General features: G+C 39.7%; 1 protein-coding gene across 2 annotated transcripts in view; it reads left to right on the top strand.

Annotated features, from left to right (window-relative positions):
- LOC113026231 (metabotropic glutamate receptor 8-like) overlaps positions 1-19,490 on the top strand; it is a 154,547-nt gene extending 135,057 nt beyond the window's left edge. For both annotated transcript variants that reach the window (XM_026174761.1, XM_026174762.1), the window contains exons 8-11: positions 5,798-5,937; positions 6,199-7,134; positions 17,832-18,078; positions 18,865-19,490. In XM_026174761.1, coding sequence (XP_026030546.1) covers positions 5,798-5,937; positions 6,199-7,134; positions 17,832-18,078; positions 18,865-18,914 — 1,373 coding nt within the window. In that variant the 3' untranslated portion in view covers positions 18,915-19,490. The remainder of the gene's footprint in view (positions 1-5,797; positions 5,938-6,198; positions 7,135-17,831; positions 18,079-18,864) is intronic.
- Positions 19,491-24,009: the final 4,519 nt, after the last annotated feature.

The following is a 24,009-nucleotide window of genomic DNA, read 5'->3' on the forward strand; positions in this document are numbered from 1 at the left end:
CCTTACTGAATCATCAGAGCTGAACAGGTGATGGAGAAACAGGTTTACCTTTTAGGTGACATGAATGAGTTGAAGGGAAGTTATGAACTGTTTCTGAGAGACAAATAACACCAGGATCCTTTTTTTTACGTAGCTGACAGCTGACACTGTGCAGGGGCGGATCTAGCAAAGTTTTGCCAGGGGGCCAGGTAGGGCATTAACAGGGAAAGGGGGGCACAAAGAAATACTTTCTTATTCTCATTTAAAATGTCTCGCTTTTATTAAATACTTATCTTACTTATCTTACTTATCTTACAACCAAAGTTTTTATCTGACGTAAAATGTGTAGAAATCATACATATAACATCGAAGCAGTTGGAATACATAGATGTGCGTGTTCATGGAGCTGCATTTTCACCTGCTGGACATCACTACCTGACAAGTTTAACTGTCTTCAGAACATTGCAGAGGCATTATTGACAGTATTTGGCTCTACATATCTGTGTGAGCAGATTTTCTCTCACATGAGTGTCCTCAGGTAACCGTCTGAATGCTGGACACTTGGAGACCTGTGTCTCTGAGTGGGAGACCAGAGATCAGAGTGTATTAACAACATGCCATATGGACCCAGTTTATTTTTCTTATCATTGTTGTGAGGAGACCATAAATAGCATTTGTATTTTCTGTTGTACAGTTCATTTGCTGTTATGGAGTTCTTGTTATGTCTGTTGTGTCTTTTTTTGTTGCAAAACAGCTGATAACTATTCACTGATAGCTGCCAACATCTGCGAACAAATATAATTCTATAAAGTTGTCCTATATAGTGTGTAACTGTTAACATAGAGCGTTATTAAATGTATTGCTAATGCAATCATATGGCACACTGACTTCTGAGGAAATTTTAGGGCGGAGGCTGTATTATGGGGTGACTTAATCTTTCCTAAATCTAGGCATTTTACAGGGAAGAACACACAAATTGTATTGCAAGTAATTTTAAGCGCGGCATACAATTTTTAAGTATGACTTAAGTAATTTTACATACACCTTAGGTTATTTTAAGTACTATGTAATTTCATGGTAAAGTAATTTATGTCCATTAGGTGAACAGAGGTTCTCTTAAAGCAAAAAAAAAAGAGTTTTTCTTCAAACGGAAAGTGATATTTAAATTGCTTACTGTCTTTCTATCTTGTGTTTTTCAAGCAAACATCTCCTTGTGTGTGCTAGGACCTACAAAAAACTAGTGTGAAATATCAAATTGAGTGGTAAAAATAATGACAAAAAATCCATCCACTTGTTTAGCTGACCTATTGTCAGCTGTCTGGAGACAGCAGGGTCTAATCTGCTGATAATAAGTAACTGCGACAATACTACTACATATTACATATTTGGCTGCTCTCTAGCCATGTGCATAAAGTCTGATTAGCCCTATAATATACTAATACCTCATTCACCTATTCACACCCACAAGCACTTTTGTCTCTTCTTTTTCTACCTAAATGCTGTCTGTCTAACAATCACACATTCATATGAGCAACTTCCGGAACTTCTCTTGCCAAAGGATATTTGGCTTGCCGGCAAACCACCAACCTTCCAATTTGTAGATGACCTGCTCTACCTCCTGAGCTAAAGCCACCTCATGATTCGAATGAACTTACAAATCATGGACAAAAATGGAACATTTACTAAAGGTTGAGTGCAAAGGCGCAATGGCTGCTGGCTTACCAGCTGACATTTTGGGCAGGATGTGCACTATCAGTGAGCCCGCCCTGGATGCCCACCCTTAAAATGTTGCCGTTATTTCCTCCAGAGTATTTCCAGCTGTAAGGATTTTTATGAATCACCTGGAATATCAGTTCCCAACAGCTTTTAAGAACTGCCCCCAACATCCCCATGCACACAAAGAATTTCCACATGCTATACCTGTCTCGGGTTCCACATGCTATACCTGTCCCTCCCAGACTGGGGGAACATGCTGGGATGCTGAAGATGTAAAACATCTGCCCCACCTCTATCAGTGCACACTCCCTGCAGAGATATCCCAGACACCCCCACCTCCAGCACTCCTGCCCCAGCATCTGTGTGACTCCCCATGAAATGGGTGAAGCGCCTGTAGCCACCAGCACCTGAGGAGGGGAAACAGATAAAAATGAGTTAGTAAGGCTCCATGGTAGTCTGTGACACCGGAGGTGGACTGAAGAGCCTTTTCCGGCCAGCGCTGGTTCATTTCCACTGGCAACTGTATCTACATGCTGAGCTGTTCCAAGACAATAAGCTCCAACAGCCACCTTTCCTCCTCCCCAGGGCCTGGCTGCATCTGCCTGGCTGCTGCATGTCCTGACTCTCTGAGCATTGGCGACGGGGTGATTCTTTGCCTCGATTCAGCACCCCTTGAACTGGCGCCGGTGATCTTCCAGGGTTGTGCCCCAGACAATCGAGAACACGTCTTCTCCATGGCTTGACGGTGATCGAGGAGGGGACCCAGAAAACTTGTAGATGTCATTTCAGGCAGGTTTACGTGGGTAATATCAGTTTAACTAAACCTGTTAAACATAAACCAGTCAGTTCACTGATGAAGCAAATTAACTGAATCGGTTAACTGTGAATTAATCTACAGCCTCTAAAAACATCAACTCAGCTTAGCTTTGCAGCATCTATTATGCACCACCAATTAATCCTGGCTCACCAGTATATGGCCCATGTGCGATTTGTGCCTCAATTAGCTTCTTTTTATTGCAGTATAGACACACACAAACACTCATGTCACACATGTTTGAGGCTTTTTAATGGCTAATGGCCAATTCAGCCGTCTGCTCACTGTGCTTATTTTTAGAGGAGCGTCAGAAGGTTAATCGGAAAACTTGTCCTAATGTTAGTGCTTAGTGCAAAGTAGCCATCTGTATGAGGCCTTTGTACCAACGTTCTGTTTGAACACATTTAGCTAAGCAAAGTAGAGAAGTGGGTGAGGGAGAAAGAGGGAGAGGTCAGGGAGATTCCCTCAGATTTAGTTGGACATTGGATGCGTATTAAAAATCAATAAGACCATTCTGATGTTTTAAAGCAGTGTGATTGACCCTGTGGAGCAGCAATCAGATTGGAATTGTGAGGGATGAGGAGAGATGTTTTAAGTGAGTGAACTGATGAATATGTGACAAGTGCATCTCCTGCTGCGACTTCACAAAAAAAGTGCAAAGCAAGGCATAAGGAGGAAACAAATAATTCAGCTGTTTTAGTGGACTTTTAATCTCAACAACAGACATTGTTGAAACAGACGTCAGCTTCTCTTCCGTTTTATTAAGCTAAAATACAATTCTTTATACTCTACTTTGAACAAGACATCTTGAAAGATGTCTTGAGATCAAGACATCTGAAAGGAAAGCAGGAGGAAGCAGGAAAAAAAAAGGTTATGGTCATGCTTTACCACCTGAGCCATGGCCATCCTTGAAGTGGATGTGGCTCAGGATGTTGTGTGAAGGTAGCAGAACAAATGTGAAAGCTGCAGACGAGTACACATTAAAGTCAGAGCAAGGATGTAGAAATACGAGCAGAGTGAATATATAGGTTCAGACTCATTATCACGCAGATGAATGGACGACCTGGCAAGCTTCAGCTGTAGCGGTTCCATAAAATCCAGATACCTTGCTGCACTGTGCTTCCTGGCAGTGTACTAAAAAAGATGCGGTCCTGTTGGATCCAGGTTGAACAGGAGAATTAATAAAGTATGAATATTTATGGTCAAATTCTCCAGAGATTATTTTCTTAAAAATAAATCTTGTTACATGTGTCAATGCCCATCAACACTTTGGTGTTGATATGATGGACTGATTTTTATTGAATGTATAATAGAGCTGATGCATCAAAACTTTTTAACTTTCCACCGTAATAGCTAAGTGCTGAGATTTAAAACCTTAGTTAGTTGTCACGTGATAAAAACTTACCAAAACTCATAGAAAACCAATCTGGACTCAACATTCTAGTATTGAAACTATCTTATTTTATGTGTAACCAATAGTACAAGTTGTTTTTGTTTGTTCACAGAATGTTTATTTGTAGTCTGTTTCTTATTGTGTTAAATGACAGAGATCACCAGTGAGTTATTGTGATTATCATGTTTTGAAGTGATGTGAAGTCAGGATGTTAATTCTGTATCAAAGCAGAGTCTGTGAAGTGAAGTGAAGGGAAGTGAAGTGAAGGGAAGTGGGGGAGGAGATAGGAGGTGGTGGAGGGGCGTTTGTACATCTTGAGGCAAGCTGTGCTGATTCATCTCCGTAGTGATGTGTTATGGACTACTTTTATTCATGCTGAAGAAAGAAATCAGGACAGCATCGAATCAAACTGCCACCCACTCACTTTATTATGAATGTGAATTCTTTTGTTGTTGATGTTCTGCAAATTAACTTCTATCTTCTGCTCTTCCTCTTTCCACATCTAAACTAATGTGCCTCGAGTCCCCAGTATTATTTACCCCACAGCAAGTAATCCAGCTCAACTGTATACTAACACCACAATACAGTAAATATAGCGGCTGCAAGAAAAATAGAGTGAATCCATTTAGTGAATCCAAGACTCTGAATGCTCTTCCTTAATGTATAAGCATTGGGATCTAGCATTTGGGTTTACAAATAGTGCTTTAATATGCCAGTCAAAACTGTTTTTTTCTTTATACTTGTATATTCATATTACAAGCAACTATGAATGGCAACAACTCAGCTATGAAGTGCCCTACAAAATCACAGAATAGGGTCAGTGGATGCCAAGGTACAATCTCCAAAGTCAGTCACTATAAACCTCCAAACTTGACGTTGCCTTCAGATTAGCTCCAAAACAGTGCATACAGAGCTTGAGGTTTTCATGGCCCATCAGCTGCATCCAAACCTTACATGACCAAGCACAATGCAAAGTGGTGCAGTGTTGTAAAGCACAATGCCAATAGACTCTAAACCACTGGGGACTTACTCTTGGGAGTGACAAATCACGCTTCTTTGTCTAGTAATCCGGTGGACTATGTGCAATGTAAGTCTGATTTTCATGTTCCCCCGGAGAACATCATTTGTCTGAAGGACTGATGGCATTTGCAACAATGCATCAGTGATGCATTGTTGCAAGTATATTTAACTTTGTTAAATTAAAATTTATGCATGCTGTATGCATTTTGTTCTTTCCTACACCAGCCAAAATACTGTCTTTGGTTATTAACATTTGAAATGATGAAGGCACTTGAAAAGTAACACAAAATTAGCTGCCTTTCCAGAAAAACAAAAAAGCTTTTCAGAAGCACTTAAGGTTTGCATAAAACTCTGTTTACTCTTTCCCTCCCAGGCTTCTAGACTTTTGATTGGCCAACATTTCTACACAGCTAGGATTTGGTGTGTTCTTGACAAACATTTGACTGCATTTTTGGCTTTTACGTGTGGGATTTGATTAAACAAAATTTTTTGACATAAAAATAGGGTACTAAGATTTTAGTTTAATTTTTGCTAATAATTAGTGGTATTTGAATTCCTGTTACAATGGATTACTTTGTGAGCATCAGCAAATCATCAATCAGGACATCTGGAGAACATTAAACTCCAAATTGCTTAAAACGTGAATATAAGTTATAAAATAAATATACAGTTAAAGATTTTAATTTTAAACTTGAGTATTTTCTGGCACTTTTTTATCAATACCCGTTTTTTAATTTAATCTGATATCTCTCTCTTTCCAAATTTACGTCTCTTTCCGCGTATTAGGATAACTCTTTATCTTGTGTTTCCCTTTTCCATCAATTTCTGAAAACAGAATGTTCTGCTCTTTTTTGTTGCTTTGTTGCTTTGTTCAGGAAGTGCAGGGACTCCAGTCATCTTTAATGAGAATGGGGATGCTCCCGGACGCTATGACATCTTCCAATATCAGATCAACAACAGGTCGGTGGCAGAGTACAAGGTCATCGGGCACTGGACCAATCAGTTGCATCTAAATGTAAGGGCCGCTAACTTGCAAGGGGTAAAAAACATGAAAATAACAAATATGCTCCCCAGTCAAGCGCAAAGAAAAAGTTTATGTGTTTCTCAATTTGATTCTTCGCACTGCATCAAGAAGAATCAGTATCTTATTTGATTGTGTTCTGTTTAGCTCTATCTAAAAACTGTTGCTGTGTGCAGTTCTACAATATATTTGAACTTTGATTTAGACCCAACTATGATGGTACAGATTGCTTAGTTTCCTATTCCCTCTCCTTAGATGGAGGCCTTACAGTGGACAACTGGGGACTTGTCCCTTCCGGGTTCAGTATGCAGCCTGCCCTGCCTCACTGGTGAAAGGAAGAAAGTAGTAAAGGGTGTGCCGTGTTGCTGGCATTGTGAGCGCTGCGAGGGATACCACTTCCAGGCCAGTGAGTTCACCTGTGAGCTCTGTTCCTACGAGAAGAGACCCAACCAAAACCGTACTGGCTGCCAACCAATCCCCATCATCAAGCTAGAGTGGCACTCGCCCTGGGCAGTGGTGCCTGTCTTCATCTCTGTTCTAGGCATTATCGCTACAACCTTTATCATCGTAACCTTTTTTCGCTACAATGACACACCCATTGTGCGTGCCTCAGGTCGGGAAGTGAGCTATGTCCTGCTGACAGGTATTTTCCTATGTTATATCATCACCTTCCCCATGATTGCTGCTCCTGATATTGTCGTCTGCTCCTTCCGCCGCATTTTCCTGGGCCTTGGAATGTGTTTCAGTTATGCTGCGCTGCTCACCAAGACTAACCGTATCCATCGCATCTTCGAACAGGGAAAGAAGGCAGTGACAGCACCACGCTTCATTTCGCCAGCCTCGCAGCTAGTTATCACTTTCTCACTCATCTCAGTTCAACTGTTGGGTGTCCTCCTGTGGTTTGCTGCTGACCCACCACATACCTTTGTGGACTACGGGGAGCAGCGCACACAGGATCCTGAGAATGCACGGGGTGTCCTGAAGTGTGACATTTCTGACCTATCACTTATCTGCTCCTTGGGATATAGCATTCTCTTGATGGTCACATGCACTGTTTATGCTATCAAGACCCGAAGTGTGCCAGAGACCTTCAATGAAGCCAAACCCATTGGATTTACAATGTACACCACCTGTATTATCTGGCTTGCCTTCATCCCTATCTTCTTTGGCACAGCACAGTCAGCAGAGAGGGTGGGTGCACATCAGCATAATTCACCTTCATATTTATGTAATATTTACCCATCTAACAGCGTCTCCAAATAGAAACTAGACAAATCAGCAATGTCTAAATATGCTCTCACACATGCTGTGTGTACACAAATGATAAATGACACAAGATCAGTTCATAGAAAATCATAATGTATCTTATATTGGGCTTAGATAAAACCTGTTAATTCATTCACTGCATGTAACAAGCTCTTTTTCCACCTGCCTTTATATCAACCAAAAAATTACAATGCCAGAATACCAGGTAAGTGTGACTTCTGTGTTCTGTGCCTGAGATGACCATAGTAAGGAGGATATCTCCTCTCCACCAGAAAAAAACTGTTTGAAACAGAGTGCTTAGAGCTTTTGCTGTTGATGTACAGGATCTGCTGGAATATCTACTGACATCATCATCTGTAATTATAGGCCATTCTACTATTAATCACCATTAATTAATCATTAATCATTTAATTATATTTGGATTGAAAAATGGGAAATATAGTGAGATATGCCAAGGTTTGACTAATAGTTCTTTGTTGGCGCAAGAATGCTATTTTATGTCTTTCAAGATGTTATCTTTGCTATTTTCTTAGATTCAACAGGCTGTAACTAAAGATAGAATTCAAAAGTTTTCTGATTTTTCTGCTATGTGTAACTACAATTTTTCCTTTCATGCTTTAATGATTCATTGAAGCATGGGAAGACAGTGAGTTAACTGGCCTAAGAAAAAAGACATTCCTCTGAAAAGCACTAGATTTAAAATGAGTGAAAAAGGAGCCAATGTCCAAAGAAAAACTACACAGTGCTTTATACTGCTAAAAAAACAAACAAAAAACATAGAACACTTTCAAGATGTATAATATCTTAACAAGAAAGAATTCATGTTGGATATCTAATATTATATGAACTGGATAACTTTAAAATGAAAAGACCCACACTTTTTTGATGAAAATGAAAATCAACTTACAGGGGGCTGAATTCAAATATACCCCCAAAATCAAGGTGAAAAAATTATGTAACGGCCTAGTCCATTTCCAAACTTTTCTTCACAACTCAAACTCAGAATGGTACTCAGTAGTTTGTATGCCCCCCATGTGCTTGTATGTATGCCTGATAATCTTGGGGCATGCCCCTAATAAGACAGTAGATGGTAGCCTCGGAGATCTCCCCCCAGATCTAGACCAGGTCATCGTTGAGTTCCTGGACAGTCTCAAAAGAAACTTGATGAAATTCCTGATACTAACCAGTCCTCTGTAGTTGGTGGAGAGGAATGTGGCTTAGCCACCAACTAGATATCAATAAGATACTGTACACAAGAGAATAGAATAAAATAAAAAACTATATACAATCGAATAAAATAGAATAAAATAGAACACAAATGCTATATACAATTTAGTATAATACAAGGATGCCAGAAAAGAGTAATGCACTTAATGTTATTGCTATCCCAATGCAATTTCTCCAGGAACTGAAAATTCTAATTATTATTATTGTCATTCATGATTTTTCAAATTTACATCCATCCATCCTTCTTCCTCCACTTATCCTGGCCACCTGGCCTCCTTCTCCCTGGCCACCCCCTCCAGCTTGTCCGGGGGAACAGCAAGGTGTTCCCAGGCCAGCCGAGAGATATAATCTCTCCAGCATGTCGTGAGTCTGCCCCGGGGCCTCCTCCCGGTGAGACATGCCCAGAACACCTCCCTCAGGAGGCATCCTTGTCAGATACCCAAACCACCTCAACTGGCTCCTTTTGATGTGGAGGAGCAATGGCTCTACTCTGAGCCCGTCCTGGATGGCCATCCTTCTCACCCTATCTGTAAGGGAGAGGCCAGCCAGCACTTTTGGCCATGGCCTCAGATTTGGAGGTGCTGATTCTCATTCCCACCGCTTCAAACTCAGCTGCAAACCGATCCAGTGCGAGCTGGAGGCCATCACCCAATGAAGCCAACAGAACCAAATTATCTGCAAAAAGCAGAGATGAAATTCTGAAACCATCCAAGTGAAAGCCTTCCACCACTTGGCTATGCCTAGAAATTCTGTCCGTAAAAATTACGAACAGAATTGTGACAAAGGGCAGCATTCGTTAGGGCTCCGGCAGTACCCTGGCACCCTCAAGTATCCTTGAGAGGGTAAAGAGTTGGTCCAGTGTTCTGGGACCAGGATGAAAACCGTTTTGTTCTTCCTATATCTGAGGTTTGACTAACTGATAGACTCTCCTTACCAGCACTCTTGCATAGACTTTCCCAGGGAGGCTGACAAGCGTGATCCCCCTATAGCTGAAGCACACCGGTACCCCTTCTTACAGATAGGACACACCATCCTGATCTGCCAGTCCATAGGTACCGCCACAGATCTCTATACAACATTGTAGAGGCGTGTCAACTAAGACAGACCTACAGGCCTTCAGGAACCCAAAGAAAACCTCATCCACCCCCAGGGGTCCTGCCACCAAGGTTTTGGTTAACTTCCTCACTGACCTCACTCCTCATGATGGATGGGTTGTCCCCCTCATCCTCAGACTCTGCTTTCTCTAGAGAAGACATGTCAGTGGCATTAAGGAGTAGGGCTGCCCCGATTAGTCGACTTCTCATGATTACATCGACGATCAAAATCGTCGGCGACTAATTTAATAGTCGACGTGTCGTTTGAAGCTGTGTAAAATCCTGAAAGACGCAGGAATAAGTAGTAGGATTTAAGAGTGTAATAACAGACTGAAACAGAAGATGGCAGCACTGCATGTACAAGGATGCCACCTGCCCTTAAACCCAGAAGAGAAAGAAGCAGTCTCCAAGATCGTAGCTGTCCAAATTCAGGGGCTGCATCCTCCGGAGGCTGCATTTGTTGGGCGATTGCGTTACAGCGATGCGAAAGCTGTCCAAATTCGAAGACACTTCCAAATGCAGCCGACAAATGCGTCCTTCATTTCCCCAGATTTGAAGGTGTCACTACCTGATCCGTACGAAAGGAAATCAGGTCAGGTGTATCCTTCAAAGCCCAGCATATCTCAGAATTTATAGTGCAGCCCAGCCAATTCCAGTTTCAAACAATGGCGGCAGCTACTTAGTTTAAATATTATTCTTATTACCCTTTCTGAGTCACAAAATAAACTTATAAGATATTTTCAGGCAATAATGTAGCTGTGCAAACTTCAAATATCTGCTCAGTTTATCAAGACATCACATATTTGAAAAAGTGTTTCAACGTTTTCTGAGACGTCTGTTACCCACCAGCTCGATAGCAAGCCGGGGTTCAAGGCTCACTAGAGCCGGCGAGAACAGCAAACTCTCGGCACATCATTTTCAGACCCCCGCAGTCTTTCGCTACTCAGGTTTGGCTTTTTTCAGTGTTTTATTTGTTCCTGAGTAAATTGGTTTGGCTGAGATTAAAGTTATAGTTTTCACACAGCTGAATAATCGTCAAACAGAAAACTGATTAAACAGAAGTGTGAGATGGTCGAGAGCTTACTCCAATGTCTTGTTACATTTTAGATAGAAAGGAGCAGACGGCTGAGTTTATTAAACTCCACCGAGACAATCTGCAAATTTCATTAAAAGTTTAATAAACTTTCGTCTTGTCTTTATTTTTAGTTAGCACGTACCTTAAACACTTAAAGCTGTAAGCTAATGATAGTTATATAAGACCACATGCATGCTGGTGCAATAAGCTGTATGTTTCACGTCCAGTGGATACGTGATCTGATTAGTCAACTAATCGCAAAAATAATCAGTGACTAGTTGACTATAAAAATAATCGTTTGTGGCAGCCCTATTAAGGAGCTCCTTGAGGTATTCCTTTCACTGATTTTATTGGCTGCCTCCAAAGTCCCCCAGGCTAACCAAGCCCGATAAGACGCCTTCTTCCGCCTGATCACTCCCTTCACCTCTAGTGTACACCAGCTGGTTCAGGGTTTACCACCACGACAGGCACCAGCCACCTTTATCGACAACTCAGTGTAGCAGCCTCACCAATGGAGGTGTTGAACATGGTCCATTCAGACTCAGTGTCCCCAGTCTCATGTGGAGTTCCACAGGGCTCAATATTAGGTCCATTTACATTTTAATGAAAAGAAGACTGAAGTTCAAGTTCAAATTTTATTCGCCACATGCAGGTTGCCCTGCAGTGGAATGAACCCACCCCCCGACCTTACAGTAGAGAAGTGTTGGTGTTTAGACCTATTAGTTCCTGTGAGTTTCCCCATGTGAATTTTGAGCCCATGGGTTATGCATGTCATGTCCACAGTTGCAAATCTGGGCTTTATAACAGATGGTGAGTTTAAACTGGAGCAGTAGTGAAGTCTAGCTTCTTTCATTTAAGGCCTTCTTTCATTTCATGGCCAAGGTGAAATCTATCCTCTATAGGCAACATTGGAGACAGTAATACATGCCTTTATTTGTCATGTTTAGCTGTAGTAGGCAGGATGAAGGACACAAATGCAGGACTCTGCACAAACACTCCATAAAATAAGCTTGCAAAAAACAAACCTGAACTTGAAACTGAAAACTAATAACTAAACACTGGGAAACTAGAAAACTAGGAACCCAGGAAACTAGAGACTAGGGACGAAGATAATAGGGAAGCACACAGCACATGGGGTAATGATGTGACAATGGAAAGAGGAAAACAGGGCTTAATGAAACGAGGGAATGAGACACAGGAGAAGAGCAGAGAAGAGAGGGACACGAGACTGTCAAAGTAAAACAGGAACCAAGAGACATTCACAAAGATGCAGACTTGACACTGAGACATGGAGACAAGAGGGAAGGGTGACTAGACATGAAACATGGAACACGGGGAAGGCAAAGTAACAGAAACCAAACAGAAATAGAAAATAAGACTATAACACACAGAGAACAATAAGGAGAACCAAAACCATGAATAACACTAAAACAAAGAATATCAGTTAATCAAGAAACACAAAACACTGTGTCCCAGACCCAGTACTGTGACATTATTATGTCTCTGTGGGATTACTGTAGTGCGCTATATGAACCAAGAAAAAAAAGAATATTCCCATTTAATGTTATTTGTGATTTGCTGCCTCTTTGGAGCTAAAAGAGGCTACTCAAACACATGAGATATCAGTGGAAAGCCCAAGATGTCCTCTATTTAATACATCAGGACTTAGTAAGATAGCTCAAATAAGTCACAAGATATTGACCAAAAACAAATGTCCATACAGAGGACATAATAGAATAGGCTGGGCCTCAGGAGGTTATGCAGGAGTTAGACAGTTTTCCCTCTCACATCTCCAGTTGGTTCAAAATGCCACTTTTGACTGCAGTGTGTAGAGAAGTGAACCTTAAGCCTATTATGGCCACACTCCATTGGCTGCATGTGCACTTTAGTTCTTTTGTTTTTAAATCCTTAAATTATTTAAATCCTTAAATAGTTTGGGCCTGTGGTACCTCTCTGAGCTGCTTTACTCATACACATACACACATACATGTCCGAAGTCAAGTAATCTGACCAGCTGCTTATACATGCACAAAAAGCGGAAGTTTGGAGGGTATTTTCTTTTGTTGACCCCAGATTATAGAATATATTGTCTTTGCACATTAGACAATCACCTACATTGTCCATTTTGAAACTCATCTTAAAACTCTCTGGCTTTTCAGCCCATCATGAGACATTGATCTTACTTGTTTTGATTTTGTTTTGTTGTTTTATAGTTGCTTGTTTTTGTTTTTATTATAGTTTTTTAATTGGTGTTATTTTTACTTTTTGCTAAAGTGCTTTGTTTTTTTTTTTGCCTGTCCTGTCTGGCACTGTAAAAATCAGAATTATTGTCTGAAGGCCAAAGAAAATGCCCAAAGTGCTTTAAAAATGAAGTTGTATGGCATGTATGGTATAGTACATTACAATGCTGCCCAGGTAGCTGGAGCCAGACTGTCCGTACGTGACCGGCCTTCAGCTTCAAAGCAATGTGCGACAAGCAAATTACTTTCAGTTTGGAAATAGCTTAAGAATGTATCTGTAGTTTGCCATGGAGTGGCAGATCGTGTGAACTAGCATAATTTCACAGATACTCCAAAATCCAAAGTAATAGCAGTGGTGAATGGACTGGTTCTTATATAGAGTTTTTCTACTCTACAATACAAAATCTTTAATTTATTTTATCAACTTTTCTTCTGACGATGCTGTCTGTTTTGAGAGCTCAGTGTATCTGCGTTCGACTACTCCACCTAGGCTGCACTGTCGAGTGCAGATCCACTGAGCGCAGCGCAAGCTAGTGAGACAGAAGCTAAGCTCGTTGCAACATGGCAGCCGCCTCAACGCTACCCGAAATTGAACCTCCCCCACCCTCATTCAGATCTGGCGTTTGGAACCATTTCTCTGTAATAAACTCTCTTTTCCAAAGATGAGTGATTTCTCGATCAGACAGATTTTTTTTTAATCATTTTGTTGTTTCAGCAACATTAAATTTAAAAACTGTACTTTTGAGTTAAAATATATATTTATAATTTTAATAAATGACAAATTAAAAAGGCATGAACATTTTTTTTATCGAAAAAATATTGAACCGTGACACCAAAATATCGAACCGAACCGTGAATTTTGTGTACTGTTGCACCCCTACTTTTTACCCTTCAACACCTCAAGTTCAGTTTGATTTGAAGAATTCAGGGAGCATTTGATCCTGAAAATTGGCTATTTCTGTTAGGCTTAATAACAGGATAACCTATATCCTTTTTGCACAAATCTGAAGTTTGGTAGACTAAGACTATATTTGAGAGTATAATTGTAATGCCATTTCATGTTAAAATGTTCCTTTAAAAACCAGTGTGTAACTATGAGTACGCTGCTGGCTTACCTTTCTTCTCTATGTTTTCTAACACTTATTATTAGACTACTGTGACCTTCAAACACTGGTTTTATAGTAACAGATTATATCTAAGAGGCCACATAAATTACTTAAGAACTTGTTTTTCCCTATAACGATTCCTTAATGCATCACTGGAATCACTGCCACCTACTTGTTTTGGGCTTTTACAGTTTTTTACAGACGCTAGGACACATTTCTCAATACTTAGGTCACTTTTGCAAAACTCTTCACACAATTCTCCTAACTGACCCTCAGCTTGGCAAAGCAGTTCATTCCACATTCAAAATGCACTACAACTACCAAAACACTTCATTCAGGTCTCAAATAAACTCATTCTTCCAGAACACTAGCAAAGGTTGACAGCCGACAAACACACTTTGTCACCCACAAAACAATGACCTAAAAAACACTAACAACATGTAGCATTACACAGTGTTTTCTTGTGTAAAACAAGGACACATCTCTGTTTATAATTTCAATATATGTTACTGGAATGAATCAGACATCCTGTATTTATGTTTCTGTATTTTTATTTTTTTGCACTAAGTAATCCCAAAATACAAGGATTCGTATACACACCATCCACTGATACACATACAATAGTAATGCTAATCTACTCGGTCTTCCCTATTTGGCCACAGATTCTCATCCACATCACATCTCATGTCATCTAGGCCAATACACCTAGGAAAGAATCTTCTGGCATGCCAGAATTGAAGGAGTTGAAAAATTGAAGGAGTAACACCTGTGTAGATGTTCATCTACAATGAGAATCAGCTGTGGCTGGTTAAACTGCATTTTTAGATTTAAAATATGTTTCAATAAAATATTGTTGTTGGATTTTGCTGTCTTTTCAAGTTTTGCATTGTGTTATTGTTTTGACCATGAGTTTAACAGTTTTGAAAACAGTATGTAAGCACATGCAAAATGTCCTGTCCGTACAAAGGTTTTTGGCAGTTATTGTGTCTGAGTGAGAAGATAATTCATGAAATTTGAGAGATGTAGTCATTGAATGCATTTTGTGCCAAAACAATGATAACTGGTCCTCAGTTTAGCCCACATAGACTTCTGTTGTGCTCACTGTGTGAGGAGTTTTGCAAACGTGACCTAAGTATTGAGAAATGTGTCCTAGCGTCTGTAAAAAACTGTAAATACGGAACTCACCATCTGTCGCCAATGTTCCTTCCTCCCCTTTACTTCCTCTCTTTCCTGGTGGCTGAGCAGAGCACCACTGAGGAATTCAGCTGTCAGTTTGACAATCGGTTAAAAGGGCCATTAACCCGGCTGTGCTTCCTTGAGGTGGTTGTCATAGTAATGAAGTTGGTGTCAAAACAGTCAGTAACAGCAGGTGGCGTTCTGTTTTGGGAGCATAAGCGAAGGTGTGCTGTGACAGATGTTGTAAGGCAGGTATGAGCTTTTTGGTGCCTGGTTGAGCTCCCCACGTGTGTGTGTGTGTGTGTGTGTGTGTGTGTGTGTGTGTGTGTGTGTGTGTGTGTGTGTGTGTGTGTGTGTGTGTGTGTGTGTGTGTGTGTGTGTGTGTGTGTGTGTGTGCGCGCGCGCTTGAGTCAGGTTGAAAACTGTTCTCTCTCTCTTTCACTCTGTTAACTGAGTCAACAATTTCCTTGCTGCATCAGACAGTTGGTTTTCATCCCAACACAGACTGCAGCACATCTGTCAGCTGACGGAGAAGACAAACACTTTAATACTTCCTGTTTCAATTGAGACCACAAAGATGCTTTCCATTTAAATCCAAGAATCTGCTCAATGCTGCAATGTTTCATTTTGGTTCAGTTAAAGCAGTTGGAGAAAATTTGCTGCAGTGATGTCCACCTGATCTGTGACTTCATTGTTTAACTTGCACTGGTTTTCCTGCTCAGCTATCCCTATTTTATTCATGCAGCAGCTCATGTCTCTGCTGCATAAAATCCACCTGAATGTACAGGAGTTACTGTTTTTCTCAATAGCTAACTCAAAATCAGTACTCTCTGGTGCAAAATAATTCATTATTTGGTTTTTGTACATTTTTCCAATAAAGCCAAATAGTTTTTTGTTTCTTTCACCCCTTCTGGCCAAAGTTTTAGAAGGACAAATCTTGTTTAAGTTAGTATTGTGTATGTTTAACTTTGCATGCTACTTACGTCACTCATAGTTTTCATTTTCAGCTCCATGTTTTTATTGTCGCTAGTAGAGAAGCTTCTTAGCAGTTCAAAATAATTTTAATTTATCTTATGTATTTCAACCAGTTTATCCACTGTCAGGTTGTTTGCTGTTGGGTGAAACTGGTTGCAAAAAACGTACTATTGACTTGGTCATTGTCATTTGTTTGCAAGGAAATGACAGCATGTCTGCAACTACTCAACAACTAATTATTAAGCAGCTGTGAAACTGAAGAGTTCCCATTCAAAGTAAAATTTATGCCTTACCACTTCAACAAATAAGGCTTTTAGTTTGAAGCTGAACAGCCTCTGGTTTCTTCCAGTTGGTGGTTAGTTAGCAGAAAAGTTGACTGCTTCAGTGCAGCTAATGCTAGAATACAGGTAAATGCAACAACCTAACGAGCAACCAAGTAAACACAACGAGTACCCTCGTTCCAACTGATTTCACAGAGCAATAGCCAGCACCCTCTAACATCTTCACCTCGTTTTTCAACTAGCCAAGGATCGCACATTTTTCTCTGGCAGCAATCTCTAGGCCTGTGTGACTGAGGTCTTATATTAAAGATATCACCTTTCACTGACATCATACAGTTCAGCAAGTAGAAAAACTGTTTACACCACTGTGAAGCGGGAGTTTCTAGATCATCACCATTCAGCAATACTTCTACATACACTGACATCATCATTGGACGCTTTGGTTATTTTTTGCATGTGAGCATGAAACATACATTATGTGAAAAAGAACATTTTAGTACTGTCGAGAGAAGTGGGGCAGAGAGAGATTGAAGTCCCCCTGACTTTCCCCTGTCATCACATCTGAGAGGTGGCAAAAGGTTTCAACATCCAGCCTTATCTTTTAAAAATGATCAGAGTGCTAAAATATTATTATTCTCAATCAAAGATAAATCAAAATCAAAATGTAGAAAAGATAACAAATATTGTTTAGTACTGATCAGAATAGAATCAGGTATGTTAAAATTAAGTACGTTTAAGTTTAACCCATATAGTAAATAAAAAAATATGGTTTATGAAATTACACTCATAGCAGGCTGCACTGTGAGGCTCTACAGAAAAGGCCTGCAGAAAACTATCTATTATAACAGCCAGAATAATTAGCTCTTCTAAAAAAATTCTTCCTAGGGTCTCTTTTATTCTTCGGATGGACCTTGAGGGCATGGTAGCGCACTTAACACTTTTTCCTCCTATCCTGACTCTACAGCCAAAACTGTGAGGATCAGAAGAATTTGATTTGTCACTGAACAGAGTGAGACAGGGGACATTAATGACAGTTACTACAGTAATCATAATACTTACTCATAATGCATAATACAAACACTTTAATTTAGTGTTGAATTAGATTAATGCGAGCCTTCTTGGCTTCTCATTGGTTTGTGCAGTACAGCCAATAAATGACAAAATATCAAATCACATTCTTTCTGTATTTAACACATTACATTAATCTCTGAATTGCGAATGATTGTGAGCTGGATGAGCTACTAGATCACTGAAATTAAACGTCCATTCTTAATATAAACTTTGTTTAAATGTAATCCTTGGAATTATTATAGGTCACTAAAAGCACCAACTGTTTCATAGTTTCTTTGCACCGCAGTTGAGCATTATTAGGAGGTTGATGTCTTGGTCATTGTACTGCCTCTTTGAGTCTCATTCTCAGCCAGTTCTTCCTCCTGTTTTATCCACAGATGTACATCCAGACGGCGACACTGACGGTGTCTCTGAGCCTCAGTGCTTCTGTCTCTCTGGGCATGCTCTATATGCCAAAGGTGTACATCATCATCTTCCACCCCGAGCGGAACGTCCCCAAACGTAAACGCAGCTTCAAGGCCATCGTCACCGCTGCCACTATGACCAGCAAGCTGTCACACCTGGCAGCTGAGCGGCCCAACGGCGAAGTGAAGACTGAGCTTTGTGAGGGTATGGAAGCTAGTGGTAAGTGTGACCAGGAGATGTTTGATAGCTGGCATTAAAAGACCAGGAGGAGACAGGGAACAAGATGATCTAGTTAAACATTATCCTTTAAATTATGGTAAAAGTATTATTGTTAGAATCAGTTAGAACGGACAGATGTGCAAGAAAATATATATTTTGTTGATGAGGTGATGTCAGAGGCAGAATGAGTTTCTTTCTTCTTTTCAGTAATAAGCATTTAACATGAAGTGGCTGGAGTTTATTTAGACGTCACCTGAGACTGGATTTGAAGCCAAAACTGCTTATAGCTCAGAGTTACACTTCAAAGCTACTTCTTAGTCCATCAGCAGAAAATCATGAGACGTCAGATTGTTTACTCATTCGAGATGTGCTGACTGAATTGCTCTTCTTTCTTTAACAAGCAGGAGCTTCCACATCACTTTTAATTTCTCTACCTTCTGATGTTCTTATCCTGTAAGAACATCAGAAGGCTGATGTTCTTACAGGATAAAAGAGGTCTTCTTTTATGCTGCAGAAGTAATAAACATTCAATTTTCCTAGAGAAATAAGAATTAAGGTGGTATACAGAATATAATAATCAGTCATTTTTTGGTCTCAGTAGAATCCAAGAATTATGTTAGAATTATTCAAATCATAATCTTACCACATAGGTATATACAGCGGAACTGTGGCTAAAGAAGATTGATGAAACCATAAGAGACAAAAAAAATACCAATAGAGAAGAGTTGTCTGTTGCTGTTCTAATATCTCAACTCATAAACCTGCTGTTTTCTATCCTCTTATTAGTGCCACCTCCAAAAACGACCTATGTGAGCTACACCAACCATGCGATGTGAAGATATAACAACTTTGGCACAAAGACCTTTTGGGACATTTAATATGCACATTTTTGTCAGATTTTGAGGAAAGGACACCACCACAGGCTATGACAGAAACGAGGTACTCTGAACAATTTCAAGATCAGAGGGAGTCTGTGGAGTTTTTTGTTTGTTTGTTTTTTTCTGTTTACAGACAGCAGGGAACAGACTTCAGCGGAGCAAAAAGCCTAAAAATAAAGTAAAATCCATCTGAAAAATATTAAGGAAACAAGAAGATGGTAACTGGAGACTCAAGCAAAATTTTTGTTTAAATACATTTTTTAAAAATCTTCTGAAAGAAATTGTGGGGACTAACTGTATTTGTTGCTATTCTAATTGTATGTTGACAACAAAAACAACTTAATAGTGGTTGTGAAAATTCTGATTTTGTCTGATGTTGTGTGTCCATTGACGTGCATTTTGAGATGATACTGTCACTGTTTTTGACTAACTGGTTGGCAGGTTTTGGTTGTGATATGATTAAATGCCATGGTTTAACTAACGCATGCACTTTTTATACAAAGGCTCTATTTATAATAAAAAAATGTTTCTCAAGTCGTAGCCATTCTTTGTTCTATTTGAAGGGGGAAGTCTGAAAAAGAATAAATGGACAAAATTAAAACTTTTCTTTTCATAATGACTGTGGCAACGTTTTGATTTCCCATTTATTTCAAACTGGCATTGTCATCTCAATGACAAAAAGTTTATGTTATGGAAACACTGCTGATCCCTAAGTGCAAGGCTTCAGGAGTGCATTTTCTTAATGTTCTTGATAGAGGGTGGGTTGATTTCTTATGTCAACATGCAACCTGGTGTTAGGGAAATGCTATTGAATAAAATAAGTGTATATTAAGGTGGTCGTAGATTCAAAAGTGAATCCAATTAATGTCCTAAACATCTCTTTCTAAAGACCAATAGGGCCAATTTGTTAGCAAAAGAAAGAGTCTTTAAAGTGGACATGCAAGGTTAATTTGAAACATGGAACCCTACTCTACAGTCTTCTTCATTTACATTTGAGCTTCAATTCTCCTCCCTTTTAATATGAAGTAATCCACTCAGTAAGAAGTAGTGATATAAGAAATTCTTAACCAAAGCATGTGAATAAGGTCTCCAAAAAGTATGGCATCTCTTCTCTGGAGGCTTCTTTTCGGTCTGTCACACACACGTCAACCTATTTTCCCTAAAGACCTGCTGATGGATGTTAGGATTCCTAACATGGTTCAGTAAGAAATTTTGTTATGTTTGTGTTGTGACATATATGGTAATCTGAATGTATAAAGTGTTTGTATGTGCTTGGGAAAAATACTTTTATTGCATAAAATGGTGCTCACCATATCTTATGGACATCTGCTCTGCCAGCTGATTGTGCCACTGAGTCTGTTGACCTGACCCAACAAGGAAAAATCAACACTCTCAACTTAAACAGACTCTTCTCAACACAAACCTCATTTATAAAGTGCTCTAAAAACCTGGGCATTACAGCAAACAGGTGGATTCTCTTTTTTCAGTGTGGCTAGCCAGTAAAAGTTTTTATTTACGAAATTACATACAATCACACCTCTCCAGGTCTCACTGCCCCATTGCCCACCTGACCATTAAAGCCAGGGACTCCAAGAAGGCTGGATACAGTGTAAACCACGGTCACAACCTGTTTGCGGCCCAAAGGAGCAAGTGAACAACCCTGTTGATGAAAACTTTAACGTGCAGGCAGCAAGCCTCCTGCAAGTAGTGGGCCTACATGCGCTGATTATTTGTCAAAATTGTTACAGATATTTTTCTATTGTTTATAACAGATAAAAAAAATTCCACCAGTTAGCAAGCTCAATTGCTAAGGTTTAGCGTAATCTTTCATACTGGAAATGCTGCATCTCGTTAGTTAAATTTATATTTATTTCCAGCAATGCAGTGCTCTATTAATAGTAGTAATAGTATAGTGGATATTCTGTCAGGGTTAAAAAAAACTGCATTGATTTACCTTTTCTGACATTAAAGTTGGGTTCATATTTATACCATACTGATACTGGGGCCTCTCACAGAAGCCTTGTTGTTGTTTCAGTGTTGTGCTCCCAAAGATAAAAAGAGTTGTGCTTCCACAAGACATTAGAAAAAAGTTGACTAATCTCAGTTTAATCAATTTATGCTGTCTTCTAGTAACAAAGACCAGCTGGTAGTCCTCAGTATTTACACGGAGAACGTATGAAATCATTCATTCTAGTGAACATGAGTTAAGTAAAGTTGCTCATGCAGATCACTGAAATGGTTCCTGTCTGCAACACCTGCTGGGCATTTGTCCAGAGACTCACTAGAAGAAGGTCATGTAAAGGAGAGTCCTAGCAAGAGAGAATAACTTTCATGTGATATACAATAGAGGAAATGTGAGAAATCAGCCAACACCACAAGATCCACAAAAGATTTAAAAAACTACTATATTATATTTCTACACTGGATTTGACCTTCAACATCTTAACAACCTGGCAGGAAATTCAGCACAGTGGGCATCTCAATACAAAAAAGACAGTCAGTGGGATCAATACATTCTGTGGAATCAGAGAGGGGGGAATCAATACAAGCTGCTGGAGAGAACTCCTCGTGCATGTAATGAATATTTCTGCATGTACTGGCAGGAAAAAGGAACAAGTAGAGTCTGAGTGATGAAGCATCCAGACTACTTTCCCCGGACGTCTCTCATTTCTTGTATTTGCAGCCAACTGAAAGAACAGAACTACAATGAATATAATACTGAAGATGAAACAGCTCAGCTAAATTTCTATACAGGTTCTGTTTTAATATTTCCTGTTTGACCAGGTTCGGCTGCTCACACGTACTTTAGAGATTGTATTTCCTGCTTTGAGATATTCATATTCAGTTCATTTAACAAAGAACTACAGTTTGTCTTTAACCTACCACATACTTAACATAACAAGATGCAGTAATGGTTAAGTTGCAGCTGGTTTGGAACCGGTAACTGCAACTTACTGCTCTCACCATCTTTTCTATTTGGAACTATTTGAGGTGGCTGTAGCTCAGGAGGGTTAGCAGGCCATCTACTAACCGAAGGGTTGGTGGTGAGTGCTCAGGCAGTGTGAGGAAGGTTACTTTTAAAATGTATTCCACTACAGATTACAGAATACATTCCCCAAAATTTAGTTGTAACGTATTCCGTTAAGTTACTCAATGTGAGTAACGTATTCTGAATGCTTTGGATTACTTAATATATTGTCATGCTTTTTACAACAATATCAATGTACTGTTGCCCTGTGATTTATTCCTATTACTGAAGGCTACTGGCCACCGAGCTAACATTGTTAGCTGGTGTTCGCTGAGGTTAGCTCATAGACCGCTTTCAGAACTGCACATGATTATTTGCAGCTAGCGGGTTGTTAATGCTATCCATCATGTCTAACAGTCTGCAGTCTATGAACTAACCTCAGGTAGAATAGAAGAGGATTATATAAGAATCATTGCACTACATTTGCCATTGCACTAGGTCATTCCAAATATAATCTGAGGCAAACTCTAGCTTGCCTCAGGCAAACTATCCACTCTGGGGTCAATTGTAATTTCAAGCTACATTATGCCAGTGGACTGTTAATAATTAAGTGCCAAACAAATCTAGGGTTACCAACACCTGTGAGTGTCTTTTTCATGTCAACAATATTATACAATATTCATTCACTGTCTTTAGGGTTCGCTAGCTTAGCTTAATTCATAGCCAACTCGCTAGCAGCATGGCCTCTTCACCTGTCCCTTCTGTTATCTTCCTGCTCAGTGTCTAAGATGTTTAGTTACTTCTTGGCTTCCTTTAGTAATAATGGTGCTTGTAATACATATAGCCTGTGAGGCTAGTAGTAGTCATTTTATTTTGAGCTTGCAATCAGACATCGTCGTCTTAAAGCTGTATTGCAGAGAATAAAACACCTACCATCAACCTATTCATTTGTTGACTCTTTGAACACTCTCTAACATAGGCTATTGTTTACAAAGATAAACAGTCCATTGTAAGAGTGTGAGGTGGGGACATAAGTTTTAGAAAACTCTCCATTGGCAGGCAGTGCAGGAAACTTTACACACAGTGAGAGGGAGAGCAAAGCAATATCAGTAGGCAGCAGCTTTTGTGGGAATTTTATATCAACAGTCAAATAAAAAGAAAAAGAAGAAAAGCAAAAAGCAAAAGGGCTACACAAACAAAAACCACATTGAGTCTCACTGCTGTGAGCTAAGACCAGGAAATTGAAGCTACAGTTTCCACAGGGTCACAAAAATTGGACAATAGAAGACTGGAAATAAAACATTGCCTGGTCTGTTGAGTTTTGGCAATGGTTGCAACATTTAGATGGTCAGGTCTGAACTTGGGATAAACAACATGGATGCCTGTGCATTGTATTTACAGTTCAGTCTGTTGCAGATAGTGTATAGATGTGTGGGGTACTTTCTTGGTATAATTTGGACCCCTTGGAAATACTACATTGAAATGGTCCCTTTTAACAGAAGAAACCTCTGGCAGAACCAAGTGCAGGCAGGGGAAGCCATCTACTGTGACCACTTGGGGATAATGGGAGGATGACAGGACAAATCACACTGTGGAAGAGAGCCAGACGTTAACAATAACCTCTGACTACATGCAGAGTTGTGGGCTAACACCATATAATAAGTTAAAAAGGTGACTAAAGAAGAAACACTCAATAAACCTATTGCAGTGTAACTAAGAGAGCTTTCAGGGTCACCTGATCCACCCCTAACTATAAGCATTGTCAAAAAGGAAAGGTTTAAACCTAATTTAACACTAATGGGAAAAAAAGTATAGGAGAAATATGCTCTCTCTTTATAGTCACTCAGTACACTTGCTGCCGCATTTTGGACCAACGCAGCCTTTTCGGGAAGTTTTTAGGACATCCTGAAATCTTGCCTTATTGGTTTTATGCAAAATTGTCTACCAGTCTCACCATCAGCTGGGTAAATGCTCTCAATGTACTAAATCATATTATCAAACTGGTCGTGCATGTAAGTGAAAGTGTACATCACAATAAATAATTTAAAATGTCTTCTTTGACTTGGTATTTTTTTATTTTTGAAT

The sequence above is a fragment of the Astatotilapia calliptera genome, chromosome 7, assembly GCF_900246225.1.
Source record: "Astatotilapia calliptera chromosome 7, fAstCal1.2, whole genome shotgun sequence".
Classification (NCBI taxonomy): domain Eukaryota; kingdom Metazoa; phylum Chordata; class Actinopteri; order Cichliformes; family Cichlidae; genus Astatotilapia; species Astatotilapia calliptera.